General features: G+C 34.7%; 2 protein-coding genes across 3 annotated transcripts in view; one reads left to right on the top strand and one right to left on the bottom strand.

Annotated features, from left to right (window-relative positions):
* Positions 1 to 1131: 1131 nt before the first annotated feature.
* Positions 1132 to 12086, top strand: MRPL43_1 (39S ribosomal protein L43, mitochondrial; the record flags this gene model as incomplete). Of its 2 annotated transcripts, XM_051215341.1 has the most annotated exons (5): positions 2414 to 2623; positions 4771 to 4877; positions 4917 to 5234; positions 6945 to 11983; positions 12038 to 12086. In XM_051215341.1, the coding sequence occupies 2 exons, from the start codon at positions 4952 to 4954 to the stop codon at positions 6986 to 6988; spliced, it is 327 nt and encodes a 108-aa protein (XP_051073664.1). The 2 variants fall into 2 exon arrangements, with proteins under 2 accessions (XP_035587937.1, XP_051073664.1); XM_035730584.1 differs by lacking the exons at positions 2414 to 2623; positions 6945 to 11983; positions 12038 to 12086 and adding an exon at positions 1132 to 1322 and having other exon boundaries at positions 4771 to 5239.
* The window catches only part of MS3_00007067 (uncharacterized protein), a 33217-nt gene continuing 23103 nt past the window's right edge, over positions 8275 to 18388 (bottom strand). The window contains exons 2-3 of the mRNA XM_051215327.1: positions 12113 to 12275; positions 8275 to 10550 (exon numbers count right to left, since the gene is read on the bottom strand). Of these exons, the coding sequence (XP_051073663.1) occupies positions 9174 to 10550; positions 12113 to 12142 (1407 nt within the window). The 5' untranslated portion in view covers positions 12143 to 12275 and the 3' untranslated portion in view covers positions 8275 to 9173. The remainder of the gene's footprint in view (positions 10551 to 12112; positions 12276 to 18388) is intronic.

Here is an 18388-nt window from a genome sequence, read left to right as displayed (position 1 = left end):
GACAATCTTTTCAGGTACATAATGGTGTCTTTAGAATATTCTCATATACATACTGTCGAACGTTTTCTCATAATCAAAGAAGTAGATGTATGGTGACGAATTCCATCCATCTGATTGTTCAACGTCTATCCGTAGTGTTGCGATCAGATTTTCAATTGATGAACGTCCTCTCTGTTACGTCTAAGTTTTGCTCGTTCCAGTTATTGAAGTACGGACTACCGATCTACTTGCAAATTACGAACCCAAATTAACAACAGAACCAAGCTCCAATTTAGATACCAAATTTATTCGTAATTCACAAATAGTCGACCAAATGTCGTTCTAACAACAATTATTACAACATATACAAAACAAACCTTCAAATTTGTAGGTTCCCGGAGCAAACCTCCCAAATACCAAACCAAAGGCAAACAGAGCACCAAAATACCAAACCAAAATGTCCGAAATAATGATATAAACAAACAAGTTCAAAAGTTAAATAAAACAATTACATCCAAAAACACAGTAAATTATTAATGTACAATAAAAGTTTTTAATCCGCCAAAAGTCTTCAGTTCAGTGGTCGGTAATTAAACCCTTCTTCCCTGGTAAGGTTCCAGTTGGAGAATAGTTTTGTGTGGGTTCGAAAGCCCCTGAACTCCTAAGAAGCTTAGGTCGATGGGGGAAAAGAACTCATCGGACAGAGGTGTGATATACTGGGAATGAGTGGGCTGAGACTCCCTGGGTGCAGCTTATGGAATCTGTGTACTGTTAGATAATTCCGACCCATGATACCTAACGAGATATTTGCCTTATTTTTCGTAAGGCTGTATAATGAGGGAAGGAATGATATGAGGGCGTACTTGCTCTATTACATGTAGTTCAATTATAGTGGGACGTTAACTTTCAATTCATGGTTAGAAGAAATGTATTCCAGATTAAAGTTGTCTTAAATTAGTCCTCAGTGAGTGTACTCAGCTACATTTTCCGGCAAACCAAATTTTTGTACCAAGTGTCCGATATCAGTTGTCAATTCGGAATTACTTCACACAGAAAGAAGAGTTGAGAGACTGAAATCTTACACCGATAATATTTGAGGGAAAGTAATCTCAAAACCATCTCCAATTGCTTGAAGGAACCGACTATTCAGAGATGCTTCCAAAAACTGATATGGTCTGTTCTTCAGACAGAGTCGATTGGTACATCAGGAACTTACGAATCAAACAACAACAAAATCAAGTTCCAACTCAGTTATCTAAAGCTTATTCGCAAACTACAACTAGTCAAAAAACATTATTTAACAATAGTTACGACAGAGCCCACCATAAACCTTCAGGTTTTAGGTTTCTACAAATAAACTTCCTACACATCGAACCAAACCAGTATGGAACCGAAAATCTCCAAAACAAGTTCAAAATCTGAGTAAAACAAATATATTCACGATAACACTTAAGTCAGTTACATACCTTGAGCTACTTCTGTAGCATTTAGTAAGAAGAGTGTCTAAGTGGTCAAAAGGAACACTTGTCAGATAATAGCCCCAAGAAATTTTCATGCCACACTATAAAGAATCCTGTTTGTTTATACTGGCAAATGATACATGTGAACTCTGAGGGTGGTGTATGCGTAAACCGAAGCCCCACTATCTGGAGTGTTAGGTCTGTTTCCACAAAACAGCTGAAAGTCGTTAAGAGGAAGTTCATCTTTTGTGATGCCATTTGTACGACAAATTTTATAGAAATCCCTGATTGTCTTTCGTTTGTGAGCTCTCTGATCACCAATATTTTTGGTCATGATCTTGTACATTATAATATAAGCAGTGCATTGGAAAAGGAAAACGTTCGGGTAAAACAGATACAGAGTAAGTTACACTGAGAGTTATCACCAAATAAAATGCCAGTATTCGGTGGGCTGGATTCCTCACGTTTTTTGGAATAAGCAGATTTGATTTGCCAGTCTGAGTTGAACCACTCAGGTCTGAATTGTCAGATATACTTAAATAATCGTCCATGTCTAGCTTTTCGCTGTCTAGTTGTTCAACAGACAAGTACTGGATTTCTGGTGAAGCTCGTTTTAAGTTTCTCTCATGTTATCTGGTAAATTTGCGTTGGATCTCACAGGTCCCAAAATCTCCGGAGATGTGATATTATACCAAGACTAGTGGTGGCTGTCACTACATCAAAAGTGTCTAATTCATCTGGAGTAACACGGGTAATGATTGTAAGATTCATTTTCAATATTTTGTGTGTGAAAATTCCTCCATATATACACTTGCAGTTTGTTCCTATTGATCCCTTTAGTTGTACATTGTTAGTCTTTTTGATTCCATTTGAGTTGTTAATATTTGTATATCATTACAGTTTTTATTTTTCTTACGCCTTCACTAAGTTTCCGTGTTTCTTCCTGAACTGCATTTATGTTGTTTTACTTGGTACTTAGTCTTGACGGCAGCCATGTTGGTTTGTTCCTCCTTTTGATTGCGTTGCTTGTATTGACTGGAATTGTGCATTTTTGATTGTGAATTGAGGCACTCTTCCAGAATTGGAAACACTCTGTGTTACAAAGCAACCAAACATTATCTTTTGGACGAATCTGTACGTGTTCTATCCGGACAGGACAGAATAGCATTTATTTACTGTGACTGGTAATTTTCTCGCATCCTTTATCAACTTCCTTATTTATTGTGATTTAAATTTGATTATTCGAACAATTATCCGTTGGACAGCTGGGTGGTCATATTTGTTTAGGCAACGATGTACATTTAAATTTATGATGAATATTAGAACGGTCATTTTACCAAATTACTTTTTTTGGCTTCAACCGGGCGAGGGCGTGTATCTAACCCACCTAGACAGCTATTCTTCGGTCCAAGCCTCAGTTTGGATCTTACAATGATGATGAAGTAGGATGCACTGGTCTGGGGAGCCTTGAGACTTGATTGGTGAGTACACTGACAAGGTTTAGTATACCTTGAATACACTTCCATAGCATATGTCATGATAAAGGTTAGCTCCCATTGACTTTTCACCATTTCAGATATTTCGTCAATTAATACTAGAAATTTATAGTCTATGTGTGTGCCAGTATAATTCTGTAGTGACTGATAAACTGACCATAGCCTGCATAGTAATGTTCATATGATTAAGAGATTTTTAGTAGATAGTAGATAAGCATAGTAGGTCAACCATTCTATCTGTTAAGTACTGTCTGGTACTATACGCAGTCGTCTTAGAGATCCTTCTGGAGAGATATTACTGAGAACAAACGCTTAATTGCAGGGTAAACTGAATTCTCACTAATATATTACTCAACAGTCAACTGCTGGATGTCAGAGGGAGTACTTTATGAGTTTCTGTTACATTTCCTGACAATTCAAGAAAAATATCGAAATTTCCACACTACAAGCGAGACGGAAGGGTATATTCCCCAAGTTGAAGTGCAAAACAGGAGAAATTACGAAAATGTCGGCCACTCAATTGGGAGATTATTTACTATCAGTGAAACTATTTCTTCATTTTGTGAACGAAGTAAAAAATTGCAGTGAATCGATATAGTTTCAACCAAGGCAAGCATTTATTTAAAATTGACTCAAGAGCGATAATTGGTGAAATTTCTTTGGCTGACTGAAACACAAACGTATTATTTGAACTGTCTTTGTGTTGTGTTTGGCAAGTTTACTCATTTGATTCATTTTGAAATACGTTTGTCTATACTGGTTACAACACCACAATATGTGTTTAACATCTTATTCTGTTATTGTCTAATCATTCGAATGAACGCATATCGTATTAAACATTTGTGCTGTTACTAGTATTATAATTCAGCACACATATTTTCTTTAACTTTCTAATCGATTATGATAGATACCTGTTGCTGGTGTACGGTCTTGTTAAATTCCTGGCTTCATAATTAAGTGAATCGTTGTACATTTCCGTATTTGACTTTTTACCTTAGTGATTAGCAAGCATATACTTATGACTTCCATTCTTTATGATTTTCAGTTAACCAAAGACTGAACAGTTTTACAGAACGGTTGCTTAGTGGTTGTGACTTTCGACTCCCGGCCAGCAGACGCCACGTTCGAACCCCGTCTCACCTACTTTGGTTCAGGTATTCGGGTGGTATCATCAGCCGTCATGCTTACAGTGTGACTCATGCCTAAGTACCTGATGAATAGGTTAATTGTTGTTGTCATTGGTAATAGTACTACCCCAATAATCGAGTAAAAAACAGAATTCCAGTGCATGGCCTCGTGACATGAACTTTGAGTACTAAGTTTGTTAAGTACTGTTGGCAGGCTTCATCCTTAATTATTTCAGATGGTCAATGGATATCGAATTCTTTTTGGGTAAAGTAAACGAAGTTCTTGTTTAGTAGATTGTCGCTAGCTTTCTTGAGTAATAAGTCAGTATCAATCTCATTCCACCTATTTAGTTCATTGGTTCAACTACAAGTGTCCGGTTTATAAACCACTAGTGGTATTTCAATCGACGAAAATTTCCCCATCCATTCGGTCCAAAACCCCGTAATTTCAAGTTAACCGTCCATAGTTTCGACCAATAAAGTTATTAAAGGTTTGATAGTGCAATAGCCTTTGAGTTTTGTGGTCAACAAATATTTTAATAATCACTTCTAGAATCGTTTCATAATAAGGTTTCGATATTCATATCTGAATGTAACTAGTACATGAAATATATGCACTGCCAAATTTTTCGACCCATAACCTTTACCATTAATGTGAAATTATTTTGCATTTTCTTCTTGCTATTACTATTAATGATTTTTACACAGAGATTATATTGAAAATCATTTAGTGGACTTCGCTCGAGATAATCCAGCAACCGTTATCTATGTAAAGCCACGAAGAAATAGACCTCCTCTTCTAGTTGCTGAGTATCGTAGGTTTGAATATTTACGAATTATCATTATTATTTCAGTATGTGGTAACTGGCAGTATGTACGTGCAAAAGATATGACTTGTGAAGAAATTGCTAACTGGATCAATTTCTTACGCACTCGTTCTGGAGTGAATATTTTTCCAATGTATAAATACTGGTCAACTAAACGCCCTTCAATTCAAGGCATGTGGCATCCGTTTTACGAACCCTTATATAATCAAACAGTTTTAAAAACACCCAATGAAATTGTAAGAAACATTGGTCAGCTTTGTCAAAATAAACAAAATGTGTTATCAGCCGAAGAAGTACTGTTAGAAAAAGCAAAACTTCAACAATATCGTCTGTCTGACTTATCCAGTTAGTAATTTTAGTGTAATATATTTTTATACCTAAACCATTGCAGCGCATTTTTGTGGATAATGTATGCTTCAGCTAAATATCTTCCATAACACTTAGAAAAAATAAAGTATTTGCACGATTTTTAGTTTGTTATTTATTCTGTCAGACTCATTTTCTTTGGGTTGAAGTACATACCATGAATCCTATAAATGTAATTGAAGAAATTACGAAAATGTCGGCCACTCAATTGGGAGATTATTTACTATCAGTGAAACTATTTCTTCATTTTGTGAACGAAGTAAAAATTGCAGTGAATCGATATAGTTTCAACCAAGGCAAGCATTTATTTAAAATTGACTCAAGAGCGATAATTGGTGAAATTTCTTTGGCTGACTGAAACAGCATAACAATCTTGAAACAATATCGAGGCCGAGGATGTAGGAGGAGATGAATGTTGGATGCAACCACGCTTGACGGATTCTGAGCTATGTCACAGTTATATTCATTGTCACCAACTTGATGACTGAGAACGGACGGATTAAGTAAGAACTCAACTATGAATGGCCCTGAATGTATATTCAAGTAGTTGAATTAACTGACAAGTGCAGTAATAATAAACAATCAAAGTATGATAAAACTTAACGAACACAGCTGGACTGAAATAACCATAGTATAGGGATTAGGATGAAATAAATCCAGCATTGCATTAGACTGGTCTAATCTTCAGTGAATTGAAACGAGTCCGAACTGTCCGGATTCTCAATTGCTCATCAGCGTGTCCCAAATATTTATAGATCAATGTAATGATGAAATGTAATTAACAGATAGATAGACGGGGAACTAAACACTGGTATGTTAGAAGGACTCGCATATGTAGCATTCAAACTAATTACACAACTGAGCAGAAGTTAACCAATAGAACTGAAGTAATGCGTTTGGTAGTTGCATGTTCCGTCGAAATGAGTATACAGTTGTATGGATTTAGCCTGTTTGTATTAAACATTATAGTCACCCGATGCCTCCGAACCAGATAGTCCGCACCTAACACAATGGTTCAGTCCGATGGACACTGACTTCATGGACTGGTGGGATGTCTTGGGTTGGCTACCTGTGGTTTTCTTCCATCTATCTCTAATCCAGCTAAGGTAGGCGGTTGTTTTACACACGCAGTACACATTCCAGTCCCACCAACGCGTTTTTCATTTTCGTCTGGTAACCGCGGCGTGGCTCACTCGATTGTTCCACCAAATGTGAACAACGCTTTGAAAGCATCTATGACTAAGTGATTGTAGTTTACTCATTTCTTCCACAAGGGAGCCCCCAAGTACTTGGCGTTGTGCTTCCGTCGTTGCACCAATTCACCTAGTAGTATGATCTCGAAAGAAAGTCCAGACGTTGCTCTACGCACTAAAGTTTGTCTAGATGGGCAATATAGTTAGTCTTCATGCGGACAATGAGATTCAGAGCCGAATACTTAAACCTGTATTTAGCATGCGAATTAGATTTCTACTTCGTAATTATCGTTAAACTGTTGTCTAGCCTTTAGATCTACAGTCAACATGAAGACGAAATTAATCAAGGCTGAATAAGATGGTATTTCTTACTTCACAAAGTAATACAATAATAATTCAGTTTATTGAAAAATAAGAAGTGTTATTGTGGTTAATATTGTCTGTACACATAAACGTCAAAGTGTAACGCATTGTCATCTATTTTTCCAATATTAAGGTAGGATTTCGTTTGTCAACCCTGTCTGTCTTCGCGTCGGATGATTTCCTCAAAATCAGTTGCAAACTTCGTATACTTCAGCACTAACAATATTCACAAAATCGGTGAATCTCTTAAATGTGGGCCTTTTATACTGTGAGAACTCTCATAAACGTCATATAAGTGACTGAATCATAAAGGTTAGTCTGAAAGAAATTATGTTCCATTGTATTCACTACCTGTCCAGGTCAGTCTATCATATTTGAGGTCAGTTGCACCAATCACATAAAGACATTGAAATTCGGCTAACCAAACGGAAGTGATTATAACAGGGTCTGGATGTTTGGTCGTATGTTGATAGCCAGTTGTAGAGAAGATATAACTCCAAATCGTAATATAGATTATATGATTGGTCAATGTGAATACTCATTCTGTATTAATTCACAATTTTCCATATACTGATTCACGTAAACCCCTATTACATCTGTTGTGAACAGTTGGGTGAAATATGATTCTCAGTAGAAAAATTTATTCCTAAATTAGACAGAATCTATTTAATGTATTTGATAAAGACTGGTTAGCATTGATTTCTATAAATGAATATTGTATAAAAGCTTTTGGCTTTACTGAGTCAGATTGTACGTGTTCTTTATCTAATGTAAACGGGTCCACATTCAATCATAAGAAACCAACACTACGACGAACAAACAAGTGGAATCATTGTGACGCTACGGATGTTACATGTTCCAATAAATTGATTCAATAATCAATAATGTTACCCAGTAAAAGTTAGTAAATATAGAGCAACAGTTTATAAAGATCATTCCTTCCATTATATAATAGATAACGTATTACCGATGTTAAATATCCATGGGATAGTAGAGAAGCTTTGTAACTCAAACTGATACTTCAAAGTCAACGTATGACTGATAAAGTGGGCTAGTGCAGAAATATCACGTTCCTGTGTGCACATGCTAGCTTAAGGTCAAACAATAGGTAAGATATGTGGAAGGAGACATACGCATGTGAGTACGTATTAGTCGTGTACACTTTGATTCGGTCGTCAGCTAGAGCTTCCCACACATTCCTAGTCTTCTCACTTTTATACCAGACTGGGGTTGATATGGAGAGTATGTATGTATGTGTGTGGTTGGGTAACCGAAGAACATAACACTGATATTATTGTCCACGATGACAATGAAATCTTACTAAGTTGTCTAACATACAGAATTTATCACCACTAAAATTTAGGTAGCCACGAATGTATATCATGAACAACTTTTCAGACAAAAAGGTTTTAAATAAGTGTTCAATAATCTGGTGTTCATCAAAAAGTTCAATGATTTTTTATCCATCAAATGTTTTTGTTCTCACTTATTATTAACAATAAGAAAAAGGAACATTGGTAATTCATAAGTGTATACAATAAGTATAAGTGTACTTATTCGTTTGTATCTGTCTGCGTGTGTATTAGTATACGTGTGTGTTTATGTATAATTGCGTATTACAAACATAATCAAAGGATAGTAGTTGTGGTAGAAAATGAAGGCAATTAGAACAAAAACACACAACAATCAGGTGGGAAATTTTCGATATCCATTTCGATTTATATTCCTATTTCTTTTTAGATTCATAATATCATTATGAATATAGCATTATAAAGTATTCATTGAACAATTGCAAAAGAGAATATTTTAAATACTAACATTACAAATATGTATTTAGATAATTTGCAGATGTATGTATGTATAATATATACAAAAGAATGTGCACATACGTATGTTATTTTCTTTCACTTCAGAATAATCTTGTAATGTTGACTTGTTCATCACGGTCATTCACAATTAAACTTAATGACCATTTACATTTAATTAGTGTTCAACTCAAACATTACTGACGAAATAGTACTTGTGTACAAATGAAATTGAATACGAAGATAGTGTGTATATGTTAATAGAGTATCAGTTGTAAACGTCCTTGTCCAACATTATATCAATAGTCCTAATGGTGGTCGTAATAGTAGTAATATTAAACACAACAAAAATGATCATGGTTTTAAATGCATCACAGTTCATTCTTAAATTTAAAAAAAAACAACTGATTGAAATGTATTAAGTGGGTTAAATACTGTGAAAATGATACTTGCGAAAACAGTGAACAACCAAATAAAAATCTATAACTTTAGTGAAGAGATTTATACTGCTATGTAGTAGTTTGACATAAATGTAATTGTAAATTTAGGAAGTGGTATTATTTTAAACATGATCTAGGTGAATCATTTTCTCTATAAAATTTCCAGCTCCTCATAAATAGCCTGTAGCACATGCTATTCGAAGGCATTTGTTTGATTTCATTGCGCACATCATTTTCAAAGAAAATCGAGTGTTCCACGATCGCTTTCGTATTTACATGTCGTAATATCGGCCAAAAATAATACTCTTCAAATTTCATATAAACAGCCCGGTCAATTAGTTTGTTAGCTAATTTAATGTCATGTGCTAAGAGCTTTTTAAATGTTGCTGGCTCCAAGTTACCCATGAGACCAAAATGAAAATTATTCTTGGAATGAATGACTTCTGGTGAGTAATTTGGTAGATATTGTCTTAATATGAATGAGGCTTGCCTCAACTTTTTTGGCGATGGACATTTGATATGTAAATAATGAAATAATTTCATAACCCGTGGGTTCTGTAGCCAATGCCGTTTTTGTTCGCCAGTCCACTGGACTATATCCTGTACAATTTCAAATAGATCATAATATATCTTTGTTTTCAGTTGTGTTTCATAAAATTTAACTAGTATTCTATCATCACTATCATTACCAACAGTGTTTATCTCGAACGATGATTTGAAACTCAACGAACAATTGTCCACTTGGTAATTGGACATTGAGTCTGTTTTGTAGGTTAATCTAATTGTCTGGCGCCATTTATAGTCCAGGAGCATCAACCACTGATCTAGCAGTTCCGCTAGAGTATTTGATGTTACCTTATTAATATTAGTCATTGAATGTTTGTTAATAAGAAGTTTGAAATCCCGAAATGCTTGTCTATATTTATCTAGGATTTGTAAACTCATAAGCAATTCTGTTTGTACGAGTTTTGCAAGTTTATTTTTCAGCATGCTACAGTGCTTAAGTTTTGCTTTGTGATGCAGTGTGTTGAAGTGATAGGCAGGCGCTTCTAAAACTAACATTTCTTGTGAACCTATTTTCACAGTATTACTTGAGGATGATGGAGATATTGTTGAGGTGCTATTTACGTCCGACTGATTGGAACCTTCTTTATGCATTGAAACGAAACGTTGGAAACTTGGGGAGTTTCTTTGTTTTTCAATAACAGCTAGTAATCCTTTTGGCTGGAATCCATAAACTTGCCACGTCGCTTCAGGTTGCCACAGTTGGTGAGTCCAACCGGAAGCTAATGTATAGGATTTCTCATCAATTACATTTAACGTTGGAGACGTTCCATCATAGATTGTTGCGTTAGTAAATGGATTAGAAAGGAAGTGTTTTTGAGATTCGTCGGTGATGTCGTCTTCAGTTAGTCGGCGTTCAAAGCCTATTCCATGCCTTGATGCTCTGAGGTGCCATTCACAGTTATCGGTTAGTGTCTGGTTAATTATACGCTGTGTAAAGAAGACAATAAATGATGAGTAAATGTACATGAAATAAACAACTTCTCATTATATGGCTTCAATGGATATTGAGTGTGTAAATATTTGAATTAAAAAAACTTTCAAATTCTCCTACTTTCTATTTGTTTTGTCAAGTCTTGTGAAGTTTTATCAAGCTTTTTATCAAACCTGAGAACGATAAATACTACTCATTATGAGTGCTTACCCTAATCAGTTTTTCGGGAATCGATAACTTAATCGGATTTCCAGTGAACGTCGAGAGTACATAGAATATGTAATCCAGTTGGAAAAGTAAACTGGTTAAATCCAGAGTCTTTTAAGATTAACATTTAAATACCAAAACAGAGACTCGCATTTGTGTTGCGCCTTAGAAGAATGAGATGATACTTTACGAATGAACAAAGTGGATCAATTCAGCGAAATAGTAGTTGAGGTAGTTAAGTGGATTGGATGTTTACAAACTCACATTAGCCTTGATAGATTGGTACTAAACTAATGATTGATATAGAATCAGACTATTGACACTTTCCAACTTATACTCCATCATCAAACAAATTTAAGGTTGACGAATTCCTCAATAAATGATGACTCAACTCGATGCTCATTAGTCACTTACTACCACATGAATATTCTGAAGTGCTATTTAAATGTCACCGCTCATTAAATAGATTGAAACAAGAGTAGGGAAACGCCTACCAAGGATGTTCAACACTATTCATGAACTGTTGAAATCTGACCATGCAGCTGAATAGCATAACTCCTGCTTAGGTCTGGGCACCCGGGAAGTATCACAGTCCACACACAAATCAAGTGACTTGTGTGGCGCATATATATTCTGATATGATGGAAAGAAAAGTCAATTTTCGATTGATTTACTCATTATGAGTTTAGTTCAAGGTTACTTCCATTTTGACTCAATATAATGATTACTCAATGTAGTATTTGTTCTCTTTTCTCGTATGATATTTTATTCTATATAATATGCGATATTCTTGTATTCCATTGACATGAACTATGCTCAGTATGTGATTTGTTATAAATGTGATTTCATTCTAATTATTAATCAAAATGGGTGTACAATCAATATATAAATGAGTGTATTTTCTAATAGGGTCGTCGTGTTTTGGGGTTAATAAATCATCACTTATACCAGTCTTTATCTTCTTACTTCCGCGTCGTGTGAACTGCAGAGGTCCCTCGTTCCGAGTATAAGTGGTAAGCGTTTCCGACATAACAATCAGCGACAACCAGATACAAAAAGTAGCATTAAAAGAACCAAGACAATAAGCATTCAAACGACAAGTTATAACATATTCGGTGCCTGTTGGTACCAAATGAATAATAATCGCATAACTAAGAAGCTAAAGCAAAACAGAATAGCACTGATTGCGTTTCAGTTTATAGTATTTATCCAGTTGGGATCAGTAAGTTGAAAACACTGCCTATTCTGTTCAATATTTTCATAACAATTGATGCAGATATCTGTCCAAGGTCAGTGATTCTTAAATTACCAAAATGTATTGAGGCAACTTCATAATTAAATAGTTACATACCTCTGTATAGACTGTCCCATTCAGATGCATACATATACATATGTTTTTGGCAAATTTACGCAGGATTACTCGCGATCCATCACGTGGTTGTAGTAACTTTTTAGTAAGTTGTCTTTGTTCATTGGCGTTGACCACTCAGCAATTATCGAAATCGTAATCAGTGCTAGTTGGACAGGAGAACAAAGGACAACAAAATTTAGCGTCGCAAACATATATAGACAAGAAAGAAACGCAAAGACAAAACGAATATGGTTTCACAAATATTGGAGTATGTCAGTTATTTCTTAACAACTATTTCGTTCTCTTGGAGAAACTAACAAAATGAAAGCCAAAACAAAATGAGATAATGTACTTTCACCTAATTTTCACTGATTCACTAGTGTCTGTCATTTTCTAGTTGTTGGACGGTTTAAATCTCAACATGACAGACTGTTAGTGATGCTTACATGGGAAGAATATTAACCGATTTAGAGAATTTAAAAGGAATAAAAGTGACTGAAAACACTGATTTCAGCAAGCATGCGCAAGGTGTCAAGTTGACGTCTTATTTAATTGCTTTGAAAGTAAAAGAGATACAATTGAGTAAATTGTGATACTCAATGGTAAACATTAAGCTTCTTTTAAGGTGTTATTCACAATGAAATAGATTCAGATTCGGATATACCATGAACTTAAGTAACTAGTGAATGTTGTTAGATATAAGTTAGTAGCTGTTCAATAAGTTTAGCCAGAATATCCAGAAAACCTGATTCGACTTACTTGAAGTGTGCGTTTCCCATTGTTCGTTAATAGCTCTCATGAGACCGTGACAAATGTTATGAGTTCAAGTCCTAGTGCTTCGGGATAATCTGAGTTGGTAAGGAGCTAAAATATGAACAACAACACTGGAGTGCAGGTGTGTTTGACTGAGAAATCCCGAATAAGAATTAGTGCACGTCCTAGATTCCACTATTAGTCACAGTCCAGTGTACTAGGAACGTGTAATTAGAAGGGAATATCGAGGCATCCATATATGATGTACACATACCAACAGAGACTTATAAATTGGAGTCCTGAATAAGGACAAGGTGAAATCACACGACTTTACTAATTAACCATTTCGAAGGGTAAGGGAGCGCTTTTTGTTTAACGATAGAACTAAGACTCTTTAATTCTCAATACTTATCTAATTAATCTTAATGTTTTATGGTTAACATCTTCAAATTTCAAATGGGAATTAATTATCCACTAACATGAGATGAAAATAAATACATCAAGTAAGTGAATCCACACATTTTTCTGATCAATCAATTAATCAGTTTGAGAAATTCTCATATTCATTATCGATGGGGCGGTAGTTAGTTGATTATCATGATGAGTTGTTATAATGAAGCGTTGATCTGTGGAGTTGACCACATGGGGAATATGATAGTTGTTATCAGTCGAGTTGAATGATAGTCACTCATTATGATAAATTAGTTGAGACTGAAAACGTGAACCGTTGGATTTCAAGTCAGTGGTCTTATAGTATTATTCCCACTAGCAGACGTTTAGGTCCTGGATTAGATCTCATATGTGGTCTTAAATAAAGGTTGTTGAGAATACGAAAGTTGTGACAAAACAGTTATTCAACGCTCCATTGGTTATCAACGGTCCTTCACTTGGTGCTAGTCCGTGATGTTAACCAATGATAATTCATCTTACAAAAAGAAGAATACTCACATGAATAAATACTTGTTAAAGTATCTACAACTACCAACGAAGATAGTGGCTGACATGTAGGTATATAGAGAAAAAAGCAAATTGCAAACAACTAAACAAATCAAATCCCCACACATAATTTTTGTTCACTTTTGTCACGCCAGTTTCTTGTTTCGACATGTTTCCTTAATTTCTGTCATTCGATAATAAATTTCAGAAAAAAAGACCACCACTTTGTAGCAATAACTCTGGTGCATATTTTATGTTAGTTCAATATGCTGGTTCTAAAACTGTACAAGTAATAAATAAATGGGCATGTTCAATAATAGGCGATTGAGTTGAGGGTAATGTGGATCTTTGTGTTTATCTAATATAGTAACAGCCATAAAAGATAACACATTCTTTCTGATAATCGTGATAAAGATTTTAAAACATGGTAATAATTTCGTTTCCATAAAATAAATGAAACTTATTTAATATATTTGTTGCTATAATTATGAGTGTATGACAAATTGAATGATACGATAGATAAGCTTACATTCATTCACAGATAGATTAGGAATTTATTTTAGGTTGGTCACTTGTTAGTTATGAATGGAAATAGTTTTATCCGAAAGTAATTTTAGATTAATAAAATTGTATAACAACTAGGAAATATTGACCAATCTCTACCTTCCACCCTATAACAATCATGTACTCAGTACTGATTAGTCCCTACAAGAAAATTTCCGGTGCTGAAAAATCTCTGGTGTGAGACAGGAATCACGAATTGACTGGAGTTACGAATGCAAAATATTGGGTAGTACTGATTCAGTGATCTGAAGGTTAACCAGTTGCTGTGATGGCCGAAGATTGTGGGCTCGATCTAAGCATGTGTTGTTGATATACACTTAGGAGGAGTTCCGTAGTAGAACAAAACAGTTATCCAGTGCCTGCCGACCTTAAATAATTCATTAAACGAAGTCAATCAGCGGTGTAAACTACAAAATTGAGGAAATATTGGTCAGTTAATGCCACATGCACCAATCAAGGACATTCACATTGAGCGCTGAACAGTTAAGTCTACTTAAGCAATAATTTAAATTACAAGTCTATTGACTAATTTTGAAATGATGGAGAAAATTTGTAGATTAGGTGGATGCTTTGGAAGGTGTTTCATTCTCAAGGGGTTTATTTGTTTGTGAAGCTTCCATCGTTGTTGTGGACAGCATCACCAGTGTTGGGAAGACGAAGGAGAATTCACAACTAATAACTAACGTTTATTTAAACGTAAACTAACTTTTGTGGTCACTAGATTAAAAACAAATAGACTGTTCAGTATGTTTGTCTGGTTATTAGAGTTAAAAAATTGTCTTATTTGAGTAGAACAAAATCGTCAATTCGTTGTTCCTGGAAGTTATGGCTTGACCTCATTACAGAACCACTGTTCAGTTAAATGAGAGACAAGTGTATTAGTTTTACATCACGACCCCATCAATACAGAATATGTTCGGAATTATGTTTGTAGTCGAAGACGAATGTTTTTGATCTCTTTAGTTGAAGGTCATTTGAACTACTTATAAGTATACCAGATGTTATGACTAATAATTTTGCATACAAAACATCATATTATGAAAGAAAGTCTCTCAAAAAGTATTACTGAGGCTTCAGGCAAAAGACTAGCTGTGTTTAGAAATGGAAAGTGAAGTAAACACTACTCCATACGGAGATCTATCTGGGAGTTGGATTTTGAGAATACTCTCTACTCTTTGCGAGTAGACAAGTCGCGGAATTCCCCACCATCTGAAATGGCCCAAACAACTTCCACAGAGTCTTTCAGGAAGAAAGTTGATGTGTTCTTAAAGACCTAGAACAGCATCCCATACTGACTTACTGGTATTTCTCTCAGTTGTACTTGTTTTATAAACCTAGGCCCCTCCCTATCTGGAGTAATCAGTGATCCATTGCTACTAGACACGATACCTGGTTCAGAGAAGGGCAGGCATTTGAACCACTTAACAATCTCAGAATTCAACTTGTTTCAACACACCATATTGACCGGACAAGGATTTAGAAGTATCCACTATCCTTTCGACTGTTATTTTTAGTCGTTTAGAGAGTTTTCGATCAATTGCCATTAACTTGGTTGTTTCAATTTTTGGAAAGAAATATTATCTGACAAAAATCAATGGTTGTTCCGTGAAAAAGACCTATACATTATATATAAACATATGTCTAATAATAATAATAATAATAATAATAATAATAATAATAATCTGAAACTAATGTGAACACATCATAAATACAAATATCACTTAAATAATCGTTTTATGAATTTCCTAAATCCTATTTATAGAAATATGTTAATAAGATGCAAGTGTACTTTTTCTTTTGAGTTAATTTCCATATGATTAGAATATTACATAAACAAATAAACGTCTGATTAGTGTAAATGATATTTTTCCAAAGAAGAATAGTTTTTATTTCAGTTGAAAGATGAACTGTGTAGATCTCTTCATGGTCTATCATACGACAAGATGTTCACAACTATCAACAAAAATAAAGCAAGCAGACAGTAGGAATTAGTCAATTCAAAATCTAGTATATCTACCGAATGTATATGAATGCTATATATTTTGATTATTGTTATCCAGTCAACACTTTGATCAATCTATGCTCGAATGGAACAAAATCTGTCTGGTTAGTTAGTACGATAAAAGGCTAAATTGATACATGATGTCCATTCATATAATAGTTTGTGAAATAAAGAGGGAATGAAGAATATGATTAAAATTATAAGAAACCATACATAACGCTTAGGGTTGAATAAAGGATCTTCTAGATTAGTGTTCCTAAATTAATTATCATCCATGTATAATATTTCTTCTAAAAAGAAACCATTTAAATTGCACTTGGTCTTATCAACAAGATTTCAACTAGGAAATCCACTAGTTATGCACTCAAATTCATATCGTATTTCTATGGTCCATTCGATACCTCTATCACGATTTCCGACACGCTCTGAAGCCGTCGTGGGGTGGATAGTCTAGGTGGGTAATTCACAGAGACCTGTATACCCATGAACGTAAATCAAGTGGAAGGTCGCTGAGTTATTGTTTCTACTTAGTTTGTTGCCCTTTTCTAGTGTGCGATCATAGCCACACATGAATTCACTTAAATGTAACCAATCTCAAGCTAATTAACCATTAATGCTGATTACGTTACGAAACACTCACTAGGTAAAATGACCTGACATAATAGTGCATGCCGTTTGGTGTTAGCGAGTGAAAGTAAGCGACAGGAAACACTGGATATCACAGTCAGAGATGTTGTTACTGAGCTATATGTAACTCAGATTACCAATTGTAGGACTGTGACATTTACACACTGAGTGATTGCATCATCACAACCACTGCTGTTTTGTCTAGTTCTAACTGCTGATTTTCAAACACATAACGCAACAATAGTTTCAGACTATGAATTGTTCAGAAAATGATTTCACATAAGAGGAGTTTGTGCTTCGAAAATGATTCTAAGCGTGTGAGATGCGATATAGTAACATGTATTGTGCTCAACTCTCATTTTCCCGAAATCTTTCAGCTAAATGAAGAGTGTTGTATAGGGGTCTACCACATCGTGCAAATAGTCCATTCATAGTACCGGCTAATCGGAATCTGAATAGAGTACTGAAAATAACATTTGTTGTGGTGGTCAGTAATGCAAGCCTGAATTCCCAAACAGACATGTAGATTCTTAGTTTCAAATCGACCTTGTTGACAAATGCCAACAAGTACAAAATTCAAACCAAGAGTTCTTCTCTAAACGATTTGAGGAGTTAAGTTGAAGTCAACAATTACCACTTTTCTTTCAAGTCAGAAGTTTATGAAAGCTGAAAATAACAATGGTCAATTTTAGGACGATCTCGTCCTAACCGAGAGTTTTATTCCATTCTAGTTTATGGCCGTTCCCACATTGATCAGAATGGTGTTCGTGTATGTAAAAACGATAGTCATTTATTATGTTGTTTTATGTTACTGTCTAGAAACAATTAAGAATGACATTATGGTCATTCTACTTTCTATTAATAATCTTGTCATTATCACCATCACCATCATCATTATTATTATTATCGTCAAAATCAATTCATTGTAAACTGAATTATTCATATTATCATCTTCATTAATCTTCATTATTTCGTTTGTAAACACAAATAATACTTCTTTAATTAAACGTAACAACTGTCTACTTTGTTTTTTCGTGCTAATGTATAGTGGGATATTATTTTCCGCCAAAAAAAGCTAAACAATTTCAAAAAAATAATTCATTATCTCTATTTATGTCTTTATTTATGAAAAAGGAGATGAAATTGTGGTTAAAACTACAACTTAAATGTCTATACACATTAATAATTCATTAATCTGTGAGTGAAATTATAGGAGAGGACATTTCCAAAGTTATTAATCATGATCACTGTAGATAAATGTGCGAAGAAAACAATTTAAATTACTTAATAGTAGTATTTTGCTACTTATCAACAAACTATAGAAAAGTAGATGAATTTACAAATAACAATGCAGATGACCTGGCCCTTCTATCCCATACACATCAACAAATGCA

The sequence above is a fragment of the Schistosoma haematobium genome, chromosome 1 (assembly GCF_000699445.3).
Source record: "Schistosoma haematobium chromosome 1, whole genome shotgun sequence".
Lineage (NCBI taxonomy): Eukaryota > Metazoa > Platyhelminthes > Trematoda > Strigeidida > Schistosomatidae > Schistosoma > Schistosoma haematobium.
This window is presented reverse-complemented; position numbering and strand designations above follow the sequence as displayed.